At 43.4% G+C, this 16,828-nt stretch overlaps 2 protein-coding genes across 3 annotated transcripts in view; one reads left to right on the forward strand and one right to left on the reverse strand.

Annotated features, from left to right (window-relative positions):
• WDR48 (WD repeat domain 48) overlaps positions 1-2,153 on the forward strand; it is a 29,778-nt gene extending 27,625 nt beyond the window's left edge. For both annotated transcript variants that reach the window (XM_054191761.1, XM_054191762.1), the window contains one exon: positions 84-2,153. In XM_054191761.1, coding sequence (XP_054047736.1) covers positions 84-179 — 96 coding nt within the window. In that variant the 3' untranslated portion in view covers positions 180-2,153. The remainder of the gene's footprint in view (positions 1-83) is intronic.
• Positions 2,154-6,083: 3,930 nt separating this feature from the next.
• GORASP1 (golgi reassembly stacking protein 1) lies at positions 6,084-16,558 on the reverse strand. The gene is made up of 9 exons (XM_054192931.1): positions 16,400-16,558; positions 13,137-13,217; positions 11,916-12,119; positions 11,150-11,236; positions 10,668-10,798; positions 9,956-10,097; positions 9,282-9,426; positions 8,790-8,945; positions 6,084-8,084 (listed from the first exon to the last, which is right to left on the reverse strand). Exons 1-9 carry the CDS (start codon positions 16,460-16,462, stop codon positions 7,801-7,803), a joined length of 1,293 nt encoding a protein of 430 aa, XP_054048906.1. The 5' UTR covers positions 16,463-16,558; the 3' UTR covers positions 6,084-7,800.
• Positions 16,559-16,828: the final 270 nt, after the last annotated feature.

Here is a 16,828-nt window from a genome sequence, read left to right on the forward strand (position 1 = left end):
TAGCCCAACCAGAGCCATTTTAGCTTTGAATTTCTGACTGTCCGGCAGATTTGTCGAGTAAAAGATGAATTTTTACTCTTTAGGTTTTGGATCCGAACATGGACCTTCGAACTGTAAAGCACTTCATTTGGAAGAGTGGTGGTGATCTGACGCTTCATTATCGCCAGAAATCGACGTGAAGGGCGTGGTGGACCCAAATGGTTGTTTCTTTACTTGACCATACTGTACTGGTTCCAAGTGTAGTACTATAGAAGCCCACTGAACCCCTAAGGTAGATGAGACTTCTAATGACTCAGTATGGACGGAAAGCATACATTTAATTGAAGTGACTAATAGATCTGTAATATAGAGGAAAAAAAAAAATCTATATGACTTAAACTAAAGTCTGTCCTAGTCTCGGCCAATGAGATGGGAAGTCCCTGAGTGGTTCGTGTTGTGTGAGGTGTACAGAGAATGGATGATAATCCAGTGCAGACTTTTGCTTCCTCCTTTCTGCTTTTTTTTTTTCTCCAGAACGTAATGTCCTCATCTGCTCATGCTTGATATGAAATCGTTTCGGCCGTATTAGTCGCTGTGTTCACAATATAATTCAGAACTGCACACAAGGTATCTTTTAGTACATTCCATTCGTAAAGTTCCTACAATGCTTTCTCACAGGTTACTCAAACATTTCTACCACTTAAAGAAATTTGGAAAAGAAATCCAACAGAAAATAGGTGTTGTATACTTGAAAGAATCGGCCCATTTAATTGCAAATGAAGGGTTAGCGTTGGAATTGTTTTAATACTGTGACGCAGTTGTTGCTTCAGAGAGCTGTTGACGTGCAGAGGAAGAACACTAGATAAATATTGTAGCAGTCGTCCAATGATGCTGTGCATCATAATAGAGTGAACATGCCTTGCAGCAACTTAAAGTTTGGGGTTTGGGTTTTTTTTGTTTGTTTGTTTGGGTTTTTTTAAAATATATATAACTACTTCCTGCACTGTGCCCTAGGTGTTCTGAAGACGCACTAGTCTCATTTTTGGTAACTGTGCTCCAAACTTCTGTGACATTTTCTTAAAACTTCAGACCATTCTGAAAATAACTTCCTATGTTTAATGTTAAACTTTAGAAACTTCTCAGCAGATTTCATATTCATGATATAAAAATACTTATTCTTCTTTTCCAAAGTTTTATATGCAGTTGTTCTTTTGTTATAGATTTATGCGGATCTTCTTTTCACTGTTATTTCTAAAAATCTGTGACTGTCATAGACTCATAGTAGTCTTTTATAGAGTTTAACTTATTGGGGGGAGGGGGTGAAGGCATTTCAGCTTTTCGTGAGAAAACGTGGGGCTCTCCCGGAAAACCATTTGTAGCCAGAACAAATTACAAATCCTCTTAAAGAAATTGTGTAAAAATGACTCTTGTCTGAAGCAGAAGCACAAAGTGCCTTCAAAGGGCAGTATATTAATGGAGTTTCTTCGGGAGACATATGCTCTTGCCCTTCCTGTATCTTGCTGTCGAGATTTAGGTTGAGGCCTAAAGAAAGTCCCAATAAATTCTATTACTGGGATTGTATCGGTCAAACAAAAAGTAAAATATTTTTCATCGTATTTTATTTGAAAAAGTAACCAAATCATTACCTTCTGCACTCTTAACCTAGCTAAACAAACTCATCGCTTAGACAAAAGATGTGGTTCAGAACTAAGCTAGCGTGTCTTTTTCCCTGTCTTTTGAGGGTCAGGTTCAGTTTTTAGTCCCCATTTCTGTGTATGCTCAGTTTGACACAATTGTGCTATAACCGCACATTTTCAGTGATATTTGTGAATTAAATGGTTAAACAGAACTGTAACTTTTATTGATAAATTGTCCTGACTTGTATTTATTAACAGCAAGGGTCTACACTTGTTCCAATAGGCACTGTTTGGGTTTGGGTTTTTTTTTCTGGTTGTCTTGCTGTCCCGTTGTATACATTGGAATTGCTCCCAGGAATTTTGTTTTAAATCAGCCAAGGTTGTAATTTTTCTTCCCTTTTTTTTTTTTTTTTTTTTTTTCTTCCTAACTATCCCGAAACACAGTTTCAGGAAAGATTGACAGAAGAGTCTGCAATGCCAGAAGGGTAAATGATGTTTCACAGTTGTATAGAATAAAAGGCTTTAGTTAAAATGTTTTCCAGTTGTTTTGTGTATTGGATCAATTATGCAATTTTAGAGCTTGGACCGTTGCCACTTCGTGGTTGTGCTACAAAGGGCTTCAGAGTCCTCTGAAGCCTCCGGTAATGGAATGGCTGAAGAAATGGCACTGCCTTAACGAAATCCCTTAAAGATGATCTTGTAACATGGGTTGGATATAAGAATTTAGCCGGCACGCAAGCCTTCAGACACCAGCTCTGAGATACTGTCGAGGTGAAGCGCGTGCTGGAGGAGTGCCGTTCGCACGGGTAAGCGCCTGCTTTTCCACTATGAAAATGTTTTGTGCCGACACCAACGTGGTGCATAAGACGAGACGGCCCTGACAGAAGGGACTCGTGCCAGCTGGCGCTGAGTTTTCTGGGTGTGGAAAGGTTTATAGCGCTGTAGGAGACACATGGGAAACCAAGGCTGGGTTTCCCGATGCTGAAAACGCCAGTAGGGAATACTCAAAAGCATTTGGTGTCAGGACTGTCAACTGGGCAGCTCTAGGAGAGGACGCGGTAATTCAGTGACCAAATGTATTCCCAGGGACTCCCAGCATCCATTGGGGGCGGAGCGTGAAGTGAGAGGAGGTTTTTTTTTGCTGCTCCCTTTTAATTTCAGCCTCCTTTTCTGGAGTCGTGCTGTCTGTCAGAGTCCTGAAGGCAGGAGCGGGAGGGGCCCCTGCGCGGCGTTAAGGAGTTAATGAGAGTCACAGCTCCTTGGGGCGTTAGGGACAGAGACAGGGCTGCAGGGTGCCAGAAGCACGGGGACGTCTTACAAGGGCATGTAGTGATCGGACAAGGGGTAATGGATTCAAACTGAAGGTGGGGAGATTTCGATTAGATATTGGGAAGAAATTCTTTACTGTGAGGGTGGTGAGGCACTGGCCCAGGTTGCCCAGAGAAGCTGTGGATGCCCCATCCCTGGAGGTGTTCAAGGCCAGGCTGGATGGGGCTTGGAGCAGCCTGGTCTGGTGGGAGGTGTCCCTGCCCAGGGCAGGGGCGTGGGACTGGATGATCTCTGAGGTCCCTTCCAACCCGAACCATTCTGTGAAAGGCTGCTGATTTGTCACAGTTTGTGTTTGGGTTTTTTTGTTTTTGTTTTTTTTTTAATTTCCAAGTTCATAATGGAAAGGGGTTGTAAATCTGGTATTTAGTAGTGTAACCTGTCTCCCAGAAAAACATTTTAATTTGTCTGTGTCAGGCAAATTTTTTCTTTTTTTTTCCCCCTCTTCAGGCAGGGTGGTGCTGAGCACAGGAGAGCTGGGCTCAGGCACTGCAGCTGAAGTGCAAGGATCATTTTAGGAAGAGAACTACTTGAAGGATTTAGAATTAACTTTTAGAAACACTAAAAAAAGTACTCAAAATAAGCACTAGGCGGGAGACAGTAATATAGTTCTGCCTCATTGCCAAGTAGTGGGGAAAATAAGGGACTTGGGATTTACTGGTTGGATTATTCATGTTCCGTGGGAGAGGGGTGACCGGGGCACTGGCAGAGCAGAGCCGTCCCACGGTTTAGGTCACGCTGGCTGAAGTGTGGGTGTCTGGTCGACGTGTAGATCCAAGAGACTCGGGGGAGAGAGGGAAGGTGCAGAGCTCAGTTTGCTGAGGTGAGTTAGTGGGGAGGTGCCAGGAAGGGGGAGAGAAGACATTTGCCCAAGGTGAAGGCAGGAATCCAGTTACAGTACTTCAGATTTTGGCCAATCTGTTACACCGAGGTATTACTTTTTCCTTCACAGAGGTCTCATTTGATTCAGACTCTATCCCTAGAAACGACTTGAATTTGGTATTTAGCATCAAACTTTAAGCACATGATCTTACACTTGCAGATGTGCTGACGGCTCCCGAACGGAGCCGGGTGGAGCTGCCGCCCCCCAGCTCGGTAACAGAAGTGTTAAAAGCACATGCACACCTAAATATCAAGAAAGTGATTGACTAAAATAGTTTCCTGCGCTATGTGCTAGAAGCTTTTTCCTGCAAGCAGCTGTACAAACATCGTGCAGAGCTGAGGCACTGATTAGAGGCTGGGTGCGACGTGGCCCTTCTCTCCCTGAGGATATCGTGACGCTCTTCTGGCCATTTTTCATGGGACTGTGAACGCTTAATTACTTTTCGTAGCTTAGAAATGTGGCTTAAACCAAACAATGGCTTTGAAATTGCCTTACAGCAGAACCAACGCAGATTAGTGTTGGCTTAAGGCGAAAGCAAAGAGGGAGGATGTGTGGACTTAGTGGCAATGCCCAGGAAATAACAGATTAGCACAGTCAAGGCTAATGCAGTGAGGAGCCTGTAGCTGCTTTCTCCTAAGGGCCAGAGGCGGAGGTGCCTGCTACTTTCATAATTGCTTGGAGTTGGAAATAATTGCCCAGTTCTGGGGGAAGATGGAGAAGGGTGAGGGCGCTGGGGGGAACGCTGAATTAAAGGGTTTTTCCCTGGCAGGCTGCCTCCGCCACTTTCCGTTTCTGGGAAATTGACGGTGCAGGAGCCCGGAGGTGCTGGAACAGCTGCAGTCTCCCGCTTCCCCTCTTGGTGCTGTAATCCTCAGCGCTGGCGGAGATGAAATTCTGAACCCCCCCAGCAGCTGGGAAGGCACCATTCATCAGCACGCACGTGAGCGGTGTGATCTCTGCTCGGTGCTGCAGTCTGCCTTCCTGCGGCGTTCCTCAGTTACGGCTAAGAGGAATGCGGTCAAGGGCGGCAATTTGGAGGAGCAGCTTCTGGACGGAGCCTGGAGTAGCACCGCAGAAGATTCGGTAAATGGTGAAGCCGGCTGTAAAAGTCTGAGAGGGCAAACAAAGCCATCGCTGCCTGAATTTGGTATTTCAACAGTTCTTGCCAGTTGTTGTGCACCTCAAAGGCACTAAATACGTTTATTCACACATTCAAGTTCAGCTGGAAGTAGCTCAGCATCCGTATTGCCGGTAACAATGGGAGTTGCGTGTTTATCGCTAGGATGGCTATTTCCTCACCGTGATTTTTGGGGGTTAGGATCTGTCATGGTACAGGGTTCTGGCTGTGGAAAGCTCCCATGAATCAAGTAATTTTCTACTTCTGGGTTCTTTCACTCAAAGATCGCTGTTTTCCACAGCCATTCTGCAAAATATTACCTTCATTAGTTCAGAGCCGGCCTGTCCTCACAGGCCTTATGAGGTCCGTTTCTTTCAGCAGTGGTACCTGGTCGTTCCCTTCCTGAATTTTCCTCAAATTAAGGGGCCAGCATCAGGGGGATAATCACAAATGCTCCGGCTCAGTCCACAGCAGAGCCTGTATGCGAGGGGATGGCTCTCCTGCTGTCCACACTGGCCGTGGCTCCAGGAGGACTGGATCCTGTCTGGCTCCAGCCCCTGGCAGGAGCTTCTACCACTCTTTTTACGTTTTATTTTGAAACTAAGAAATTCTAATCAGCTTTCTCACCTCTGCACTCTCTTTGTCTCAGCAGGGAGGGAGCTTCAGGCATCTCAAAAGGTAGTCTCCGAATTGCCAAGAGAAAAGGAATGGGGTGAGGAGGTTAAATTCGCCTTATTTAGCATTTAAATGATAAAGTTACAGGCGAGGAGAATGCAAATACTACTGCTAGAGGTTTAACTCTTAGTTTTCTAAAGCTGTATGTTAAACCATTGGTCAGTTGGATGTTAGAGGGAAAAAAAGCTCCCCCCCTCCCCTTCCCACATAAATTAGGCTGGACACAGATTGCCCTAAGCGTTAAGCTGTTTATTGCTGTGACATTTCAAATGTAGCATACAGTTTTGACATTTCCTGCCCTTAAATTTCTAAGGGGTGCTTAACGGTACAGCATCACTTAAATGAGCTACTACCCGCTTAAAAAAACAGTTTTGACAAAGGTATAAGAGTAGAAACAGTCCTAAATAAACAACAAAAAACCCAAACAAATAGATCACCTAGATGTCATCAGGCTCTGGGACCAAACTTACCAATAGCTTAAATTGCATTTATTTTTAGTGTTTGGCTGTTGACCCTTGTAGCAGTCAGTTGGGGGAAGAAAAGAGGAAATTAGCCATATACAGAAAAAAAAAAAATGTTTGCTATTAACAGACCATTTCAAATTCCTTAATTCTACTACCTGCAGTTAGGGCTTAATGCATTTTTTTTTTTAAGCAAAAGATATTTTAACCATCCTGTTTGAAGCCACTGTATTTTATGTGGAAACAGTATTTGAGACCAACAACAGAGGTGAAGGAATACAAAGGACAGATTTCACGTAGGGGTGTGCTCATCTGCAGCCCTCTCTTGTGTTGCAGCTTCGCCTGCAGCCCTCTCGCTGAAGCTGAGCTCTTGGAGGCAAATCTGTGCGCCCCCGACTCCCCATCCCGCGCCCTTGCGGGATTCCAGCCCAGCCAGTCATTTCGCTCACTGACCCCCGCAGGGCACAGTGCAGAAACACGGCAGAAAAAAGGAAATTGGACAATATTGTGCTAAATAAGTATACTCTAGTTTATCGCTTAATCACACACCTCCCCTGTACCCCCTTCTCTTGATTTGTGGAAGATTTTCCCCGCAGTAACTGTACCAGCTGTAGTGAAGATATTCCCAGGCAGCAGCTTTAAAATTCCATGATAAATCACTACCATGAGGGGTGTACAAACACCTGCGTTTCCTTCATTGTTTGTTTCATGTTTGCTATTACATTCAAAAGCTATTTGAAGACAAATGCAAACAAAACAAAAAAACCAATAGCCGTTGCTGCATTAACATGTTTCATCCCTGTGTCTTAAACTTACACTGACTTGTATAACAACAGAAATGGATAAACAGAAAAGCACAACTAAAGAGATGCCATTTCTCTGTCACTACAGAAGCCAGGACGTAGTCAACTCCACTGAAAAGGTTAATCACCCTGAAAACACATGGCCCTGACTTAAAATCATTTTTGACTTCAGCTTGTTTCAAATAACCATCGTAATTCCCCCCGCACCTTTTTTTGTTTTTTTTTTTTAAATAAAACAACTGTGACACTGCCACGTGATGTGCTGAAGGGAATGACGGGACCCACCAACACAATTTTGTTCTATCTATATGCTGACACTTCAAACCCTGTGGTACTTCCTTTCCCGCAGAAGGAGGCGTAGAGCAGGTCCATGGATCACTGTTACGGATAAGGGGCTCTAAAACACAAAAAGCAACAGTTTGCAGAGCAGTAAGTAGGAATAAAGATGTCTTGGGCTAGGAAATGCCTTGAAACTCACTAGAGCTGTCTAATCGAGGTGTACCATTAGAAAAGCTTTTTATCAAGTCAAAACCATAAAACTTTCTTTTTAGTGCTATCAATCACACAGAGAAAATCATCATTAAGTGTCACTGTTGAGGCAGAGTGCCTTCATACATACATTCAGGAGCACTTGCAGGCAGAGGTGAATTCAGGAACTCAACATTTTGGCCGCGTCCAACTTCTCTCTGCAGTAATTTCTCCCTTTATTTGGTGATTTTGGACAGCATTCAGAGTCTGAACACAGATTAATCTATTAAACAATGATTGGAAAAGACAATAGGATGTGTATTTCATATGATTTCTTTTATAATATTGTCTACACTAACAAAAATAGCTGTAATTCTTTCAAGATCAGAAAAATACTCGAAGCTGTAGTATTACAGCATACAGCAGTCCGTAAACAAAAGCAGCATCCGTTTCACTCATGGTCTTGTGCAGCTTCTTCCTCTTTCTGTTCACGTGCTGCTTCATCAGCTGGTGTCACCGGCGGAGCGGTTAACGAGCTCTCAGTACTGTTTAACAGCAGCTTTGTTTCTTGGTTATCGGGATCAGTTCCTAGTGTTGTTTTTGAAGAAATTTCATTAGGAAGAACAAAAGAAGGTAAAGATGGAATAGAAGGCAGTTGGTCGTCTAACTCGGGCTGCTTGACTGCGCCTTCGGAATACCTGGTTACATCTTCAGGGTCCAAAGCTGTGGCATTTTCTGTGAAATAGAAACAGTTTGTAAAAAAACCCATGAACTGTCAGGTTAATAGATGATTCCTCTGGTTACCATACAGCTAGGAAAATCAGCCTGACTGAGATACCTCGTACAGGCACATAACCAGATTCACAACTGTCAAATACACAGGCTGCATTTACTCAGTTCTCCCCAAATCCAAAAAAATCTGATGGTGCAAGTAGGTTTTTCAGAGACCACGAACCATTTGGTCTGCTGTATTCTTATACCAGAGATGTTGTATTTTGTGTCACAACTCTTACCCACCCCACCTTTTACAAGGGAAAGGCATTCATAATGCAAAGATTTAAAATTTTTTTTAAATAGAAAATTCACCATTAAGATGACTGCAGTTTTGTTTTCAGTTTACAACTGTGAAGACAAGCCTTTGGTACCAAAATTCATTTACACTGATTTTAGAAATACCTACTCTTGAGGTCTGTTTAATTTGGATCATCAACATTTTAAAGAGACACGCATTCTATAATCTTATAAAAAAGCCCATTAGTTTTTGTCCACTTCTACACCTGATTTCTGCTACTTTTTCCGTCTCACTTCAGCCGATCCCCTTTCTGACTTTTCTTAAAATTGGCTTATTTCCAAAAAAGCATGATACTGTTGAGCAGGAATGAGTCGGTACCATTCCAGAAATTAGGTCAGAGGCCTAAAGGAAACCTTGAAGACACTTACCAAAATAAGCAGAAGCGTCATTGTTTGACATTAACTTTTCAGCGCCTACTAAAGCATCTGCTGCTGGCATGTTGAAGGAGGCAGATGAAGACACGTTGGACATCTTTGTTAAGTCAGTGAGTTCAGGAAATGGAATACCAGACATGTCTAGAAATCCTGAAGGAGAAAGCAATTACAGCACTGTTTTACATATAACACAGAATTCTCGATTCAAAAAGACATGTTCTATCCAGACTGAAGTGCCCTCCCTGCTAAACACAAACAAATTTAACCTGTTAGGTGACATCAGTGGAAAGACTTCTGCATCACATTAACATTAATCAGTACCCAAATTCTAAAGCTCTAAAATCTAGAGAAGTCAAAAACTTTAAGGAAAGCAACCACCAATGCTCACAGTTCTGCATTTAAGTCTCAAACTTGTTTAAGACCTTCTTAGTTTACTTAGAGGTCCTCTAAAGAAATGCTGAAAAAAAAGGACCTAAGAAAATATACCTGGATCCATAACTCTCTGGAGAGGGGGAGGAGGAGAAAGTGAGCTTTCTGGTGAGTAACCACTTGTTTCTTGATCTGTGGAATGATCCAAGTTCATAACTATTTCAGAGCGGTCACTCTGAGAAGTGGGTGCCAATAATGGAGTCTGGAATAACACAGTAAGAAGGAAAAGCATCTTTTTATATTGAAAGCTTCACCTGCAGACGACCTTCCTATGAAAGCATTCTGCCTCGGTCTCCAAGTACACCAATTCAGAGAGAACCTATGATGCCAAAACTCACAGTCAAGCCACCGATTAGGACATGTTCCAATGCAGCCTTTTAAAACCAGTATGTTCTTAGAAGAACAGTCCATTCTTAATTCTTGTAGGTGTATTTTGCTTCCTAGTGAGCAGGGTATTCTTCTAACGTGATTCTCATTGACTGATACAGCTATAACACGCCAAGTCTTCAAAACAGCAAGAAAATATCTCGCAAAAACTGGTATCAGCCAACACCGGTGACCTGTCATCTGCCTAGCATCGTCAGCTCTCACTTTCCCTTCACCTAACTCCATTTCATTCAAGCACAATTGTACGCTGTACTCAAATATACTGTATTATGAATGTTCCAACACGTAGAAATTTTTGAAACTCCAGAGAATGTGCCAGAGATACGAACTAATTTCTTACATACCTCTGTGTAACCATTAGTAGGTGGTAGAGGAGTTCCAGCTTCTGGTAAGGGCGAAGGTGGTTTGCTTTCTGGCTTTTTCTTCGATACTAAGGACTGCGTTGGAATTCTGTGCAAATAGCCATATCCAATACCACATCCTAAACTGTACAAGAAATGTAAAACAAGACATGAAAAAATGGTGTTCTTAACAAAGCTAGTAAGGATTATAAATGTTGACTCTATGCAACAGGAAGAGTTTGAGTCTTTAATCTACAGCAAGAAAGACCTACCTGCAAGAATCATTTCACTCACAGTACTCAAGGAGCACTCTGCAACTGACATTCAGCCATACACAGCTTAGGTCTCAGTTGATTATTTTTATATCTTTACAAAATATATAAATCTGACCCAGTTTGGATTTTGTTCTTGCGTTAACTGAATGTTTGACTGTGAGAACATAGCAAGTGAAACTACTAGTGGGGAAGTTAACACAGGTTTTCCCACTGGTTTCATGATTGATTAGATCTAAAACATGACTAATTTTTAATTCTAAGTTTTTGGGTTTTTTTTATGGAAAGATGAACAGTTTTGTGTGACAAGTGTAAGGAAACAAGGCTTAACTTGAGAACAACAAGCTATAATCAATATTATTATTAATAATACTCTTAACAGGAGCTCATTTACAGTGAGTATATAACCTGTCATCAGCCAGTGACTGTCCGGAGATCAGTACCTTCCTTCTCCACCCCAAGCTCCATTGGGAGTCACAACTACCTCTCGAATGGAATCTGCTTCAGTGTTATAAACCATCAGCTTCAGGGGCTTCCCCTCGTGGGATTCAATCAGTGAAAAGAAATCCTCTGACTAAGAAAAAAAGAGTAGTAGTATTACTCAAACGCGTAAGACAAGGAGAAGCAAGTTAGCATTTTACGCAGTTATTTACTTCAACATGAAATATTAAAAACCCAAAGACAGATTAAAATTCACTAGTGTAGTTTGATCTTTAGGGGCAACTTTCTTTTATTGTCACATTAAAAAAAGATAATGTTTACCTCAACCATAAAGTATCTGCCATAAACAACCTCCCAAAATTCCAGAAAACTATTCCCGTACATTTGATGTACGCGCAATTAGATTTATAAAAAAACCCAAACCCTCCAACATAGACTTGGCAGGCATGAAGACAACTGCCACTTGAAGGAACATGCACCCTACCTCCTGAAGAATCTGATCAGATCCAACAACGTAGTCAGTGTAGGGCTGGAGACCAGCTACAGCTGCAGGAGATGCAGGTTCAACATCCTGTGAAAGAACAACACGCGTCATCTGCACTCGCAGCAGGATAAACTACTATCAAAAAGGAAAACTAACTCCAAGAACACCGGAAGGAAAGAACATTTTGCTTATGAGACAAAAGAGAAGTCCTTGAACAGTCTAAATCTAGGTGTGACATCTTGTAAAACATACTGAATAAGACAGACCAAGATACTACCAATTCAAAATGAGATACTCTGTAAGATGTTGAGAGTTGCATTCATTTAAACAACCAGGAACATAACAAAAGATCATGTCAGTCTTTCCTAGGCTCTTCTACCTTTTCAGCTCTCCCTCTATTTTAAAATAATAGTTTGGTGCTTTTTGCAACATTAATGTTACTTGGAGGAAGTTTAGCCAACACAGAGACACTTATCGAAGAGAATCTTTTTTGCTTTTGCCATTGATTTTTTTATCATAAGATGACAAAACCCTTCTCCCCATCACACAGTGACTGGGGTTGGGAGGGATGGAGATAATTTTCTTCATAGCAACAGGCAACACTAACAGTCGCCCACTACCTGTCCTTGTTCAAATAACTCAGGCAAACTTTCAAGACTGTGTCCCCTTCTTCTGTGTGATTTCAGTATACAATTTACTTCTAAACGTTACACTTTAAAACCAGGTTGTATGAACACAAACAAGCCAATGAAGAATTCTGTCTCACCAGAACGTGCCACACGTGTTCATTGGCTCCCTGGAAACTGCAGAACCTGACACTGGCTCCAAGAAGACCTTGTCCTCCCCACATGTTACTGGGGATCACCTCCACCTCTCTTATTTTCATTGTTTTGATATTATACACTTCCAGCTTCACTGCTTTTTCAGCATTTGCCTTCAGCAGATCTTTCAACATATTGTTTTCTTTATTCTGTAAAGCACAGAAAGAGATACACAATTAACGTTATTTCTATCTGTATCTGTAACATAGATGGCATGCCTGGGGCAGAATTTGAGTACAAAGAACCAAAACCACCAAAATTTAGGCTCTGTGTTTCACAATCTGTCCCAGCAGTTCAATTTGCTTTTATTAGAAAAGAGTCGGTACTGTCAGCTCATGTCCCTTTACATAAGTACCTACTATTGCTCCATTTCATCACTTATATTTTTTGTTCTTCTTAACTGCTATTAAATTATATCAGTCTAACAATAAGCAGCAACATTTTACTTCATGCCTCTGATCCCAGTCCTTATTCAATAATCCTTCAAAGTCATTGCAAATTGACTGTGAAAGGACAGACTATTTGGGAGCAGCTTGGGGAACTATCATTATTTCTGTTATGTTAAAAGATTAGATGGATATTCCTCCAAAATCTACCATTATAACGATCACTTCCACTAATAAAAGCATGACAAACTTAATGAATTCAGCATTAAGATGAAGCATAAAACCACAGCTGTGAACCTTTTAAACCGGAAACAAACAAACTAAAACTCAACACTTTTGTCATAACTCAACATACAGGAATTGCATTCCCAGTCTTAAAGTATAAGTGAGACAGGCTACGATTCTTTTCCATGTTTTATCAAATATTGAAACAAGTTTGTTTAAACAAATATTGAGCTCTTACCATTGACTCACCAGTTCAACATTCACCTTGTGGCAGAAAATATGCATGAATGAGTAATATCATAAACATTGTATTAATCTATTAAGAAGTTAAGGTGACTAAAGGCATAAGACTCCTCAAATTTGGATCCAGCCAGAGAGGAGAGTTTGAACACCGCCAAGTTTTTCTTTACCTTTCTAATGCCATATACAATGTCCAATGTGCAAACCTTTCTTTACTGCGACAACTTTGGCTTCTACCTTTCATCATTACAAACCCCCCATTTCATGTAGAGAAAAAAAAAAAATAAAAAAAAAATAAAAACACTTGAGGCTTACAAGCCTAGTGTGTCCTATGGCAATGATGAAATCGAAGAAAGGTTCCAGTCCTCCTTGTTGAGCTGGGGAATTTTCTTGAACCTGCAAAACATACATTTTATTTTTATTACACATTGATTTCTAGTTACAGTGACAACGTTAATCTTTACACTTGATTCAATATTTACTTTTGAGTTGAAGCAGAGATAAGATACCAAATGACAGACCTCGGGAAGCAGTCCACAATTGTGAACTTATTTTTATAAAACCATGAACAACAGGTGTCCAAATGAAGCTGTAAAAAACCAGGTTTTGAACCCCATGCAAGACACAAGTATTGTGATTCAGAGTGTACAGCATGGAATTATTTGGAGAATAAGCCCTTTGCCTTTGGAGAAGGGCTTAGTATTCAAAGTGCTGCTTCAGGATTTTCTTCCATGTTACTAATAGCCTGAGCATATTGACAGCCCCCAATTACATCACAGCCTCTTTTTACATAAACAGAATTTACAGTTAAGTTCCCACAATTTACAGCACATTAGAATAAGAACACTCAAAAGAGCATGCTAAAAACAATGGCTAACCGCAAGTACTCGTCAAGAAGATTGCCATCGCTTACAGTAGGTTCATAAGAAATAAGAGTTGCAACATCTCAATTTCATTATAACCAAGTTATCGTAAAACAGATGTAATAAAGAAATATAGAGAATACCTATTAAATTGCATTCACACCAGGAGAAAACCCACCAAAAGTTAAACAGAACTTGATATATGTAGAGTCTATGAGAGCATACCCACTTCAAAGTACACTAACAAAGCAACATGATATTAAGGGAACCACTGCAAACCTGCTAACAGTTTGCACTGCTTTTAACTTTATTTTTTGTGAACTCAGCAGTACAGCCCTTAACCCGCAATATATGTGACTCCCGAAAGCCACCCCATGATTTAAGTGCTAAGTTACAACCCACGTATCATCTGAACTACAAAGTTCATTGCTAGCAACATAAAAACACTTGTACTTGGTCTTTTGTCGTATATTTTTTTTTAAATAAAATTGTATCGGTATTGGGGCTTTTGCTGGCATAACTGCCTATGCAAGTTTTAAAATATACATATTTTAAATATAGTTACTTCAGCAAAAGCTTTTACAGCAAAAAAAAATTATTATGCTTTCTTATTAAACACTCAAGACTGACCACTGTAACCACAATTGGAGTAGGAAGTACTAACTTTCATCGCAACCCTGAACTGCATCAAAACCAGACAGTTTACACTGAACCAAGCTGAAAGTTAAAACAGTTTATATCCCAATTCTAAGTAACGTGCAGGAAGCCTTACAATCAAACTATCGCGTAACACAACGTCAAGGATGAAAGTGTACACAAAAAGACGTACATGGAAGTTATTACGGAGCTCACGACATCATTGTTCAGATCTCTCAAAGCCTTACAGATTCCCACAGGAAGCTGCAAGTTATAAAAAAGCCTGCAGTATTTGTTTTTTAAAATGATACCATATCAAAAGTTGGATGAACTCCCTGGAGGCAAACAAAAAAGGACTGTCTCCTGCATACTGTAGGTCACCAAAATCATCCTCCAGTACAGACAACTAAGCAGTATCCCGCACAGAACATAAAAGGAGGCGGCATTTCATGATCGATAGTCATTTTTGATGGTGTTAACTCAGTTAAGGAGACTGACAAATGCAGATTACAACACTGGTATCCTAAATGCATCTTTGGACGCTGAGAAACACTAACTGCTGATGAAGTGGAAAGCAGCATATGGTGACAACAGTTCCACTCTTATTTCAGGGAGGAAGACCACCAACTAAATGAGCAGATAACTTATGCAACAACTGTTAACTTATCAGCAAAACCTCAGCCTATCTTTAAGCTCCGAGACACACATTTAAACAAATGTGTGTGCAGACAATAAGCCAGATAGAGGAATTGGAACAAACTTGTGTGTACATATATATAGTGCCTGTGAGAAGTGGCCCCTCGGGAAAACACTGGCTGCTGCAGGAATTAACTCCCCAGATGCTGGACAGACCCGCAGAGAAATCAGTCAAATCTTCAAGCCGAGGGAATCTGGAGGGGCGCAGAGAGGAAGGGCTATATTCATAGAATGGTTTGGGTCGGAAGGAACCTCAAAGATCACCTAGTTCCAACCCCCCCGTCACAGGCAGGGACACCTCCCACCAGACCAGGCTGCTCCAAGCCCCATCCAGCCTGGCCTTAAACACCTCCAGGGATGGGGCATCCACAACTTCCCTGGGCAACCTGTGCCAGTGTCTCACCACCCTCACAGTAAAGAATTTCTTCCTAATATCTAATCTAAATCCCCTCTTTCAGTTTAAAACCACTACCCCTCACCCTATTGCTCCACTCCCTGATAACAAGATCCTCCCCATCTTTCCTGTAGCCCCCTTTAGGTACTGGAAGGAGCTATGAAGTCTCTCCAGAGCCTTCTCTTTTCCAGGCTGAACAACCCCAACTCTCTCAGCCTGTGCTCACGGCAGAGGTGCTCCAGCCCTCTGATCACCTTCCTGGCCTCCTCTGGACCCACTCCAACAGGTCCATGTCCTTCTTATGTTTGAGACTCCAGAGCTGGACACAGTACTCCAGGTGGGGTCTCACCAGAGAGGAGCAGAGGGGTAGAATCCCCTCCCTCGACCTGCTGGCCACGCTGCTTTTGATGCAGCCCAGGATATGAGTGGCTTTCTGGGCTGCGAGTGCACATTGCTGGCTCACATTGAGCTTCTCATCAACCAACAGCCCCAAGTCCTTCTCCTCAGGGCTGCTCTCAACCCATTCTCTGCCCAGCCTGTATTTGTGCCTGGGATTGCCCCGACCCACGTGCAGGACCTCGCACTTGGCCTTGTTGAACTTCACGACGTTACTCTTAAACTACTTCTAATTCCTCAAAAGAGGCATAAAAAGCTCCCCTGGGCCGTCCAGCAGCCGAGACACGGCTCTGAGCCCGCTGAAGCCGGCGGGGCGGGTGTGAGGCCGGGCCGGACGAGTTCCCCCTCGCTGCCACCGGCAGTGGTGCGGCCGCTCCTCCCCTGCCGCCGTGGCAGCTCCCTGCATGGGGCCGACAGGTGGAGGGGGCCGGGCAGCCCGCGGGCCCACCGCCCCCAGCCCCTCGCCCTCTCCGGTGCCGGGCTCGGCCGCCCTGAGGCTGGAGAGGGGAAGCGGGACCCCGCGCCCTGTCGATCGCCGCCTCAGCGCCCCCCGCCCCCTCAGGGCCCTCCCGCCCCGGCGACGGCCGCCTCACCCCGTGTACGTGGAAGCCCTCGGCGCCGCCGTCGGGGACCTCGGAGCTCGATCCCAGCCCCATGCCCACCGCTGCGGCACCCCACCGGACGGGACGGGACGGGACGGGACCTCAGGCAGCGGCAGCAGCGAGCATCACCCCCCCGCCGCTCCCTCAGCGGAAGGCGTCGCAGGCCTGAGCAAGCGAGCGCCGAGCGCAGCACCCACGCAGGGCGGAGAGAGATGGAGATCGAATCTACTGCGCTCCCTGGCGGGGCACGTGACGCCCTTAGCGACGGTGGAGGGGGCGGGGGAAGCGAGGCGTTGCTGGGGGAGGGCGGGGCGGGGCGGGGCGGGGCGGGCGCCGCGCGCCGCAGGGGGCGCTGGGCGGGAAGCGGCTGAGGGGGAGCTGGCGAGGGGGAGCGCTGAGGAGAAATGAGGGGCTGAGGGG

This window comes from Rissa tridactyla, chromosome 2 (assembly GCF_028500815.1).
Source record: "Rissa tridactyla isolate bRisTri1 chromosome 2, bRisTri1.patW.cur.20221130, whole genome shotgun sequence".
In the NCBI taxonomy this organism is placed as follows: domain Eukaryota; kingdom Metazoa; phylum Chordata; class Aves; order Charadriiformes; family Laridae; genus Rissa; species Rissa tridactyla.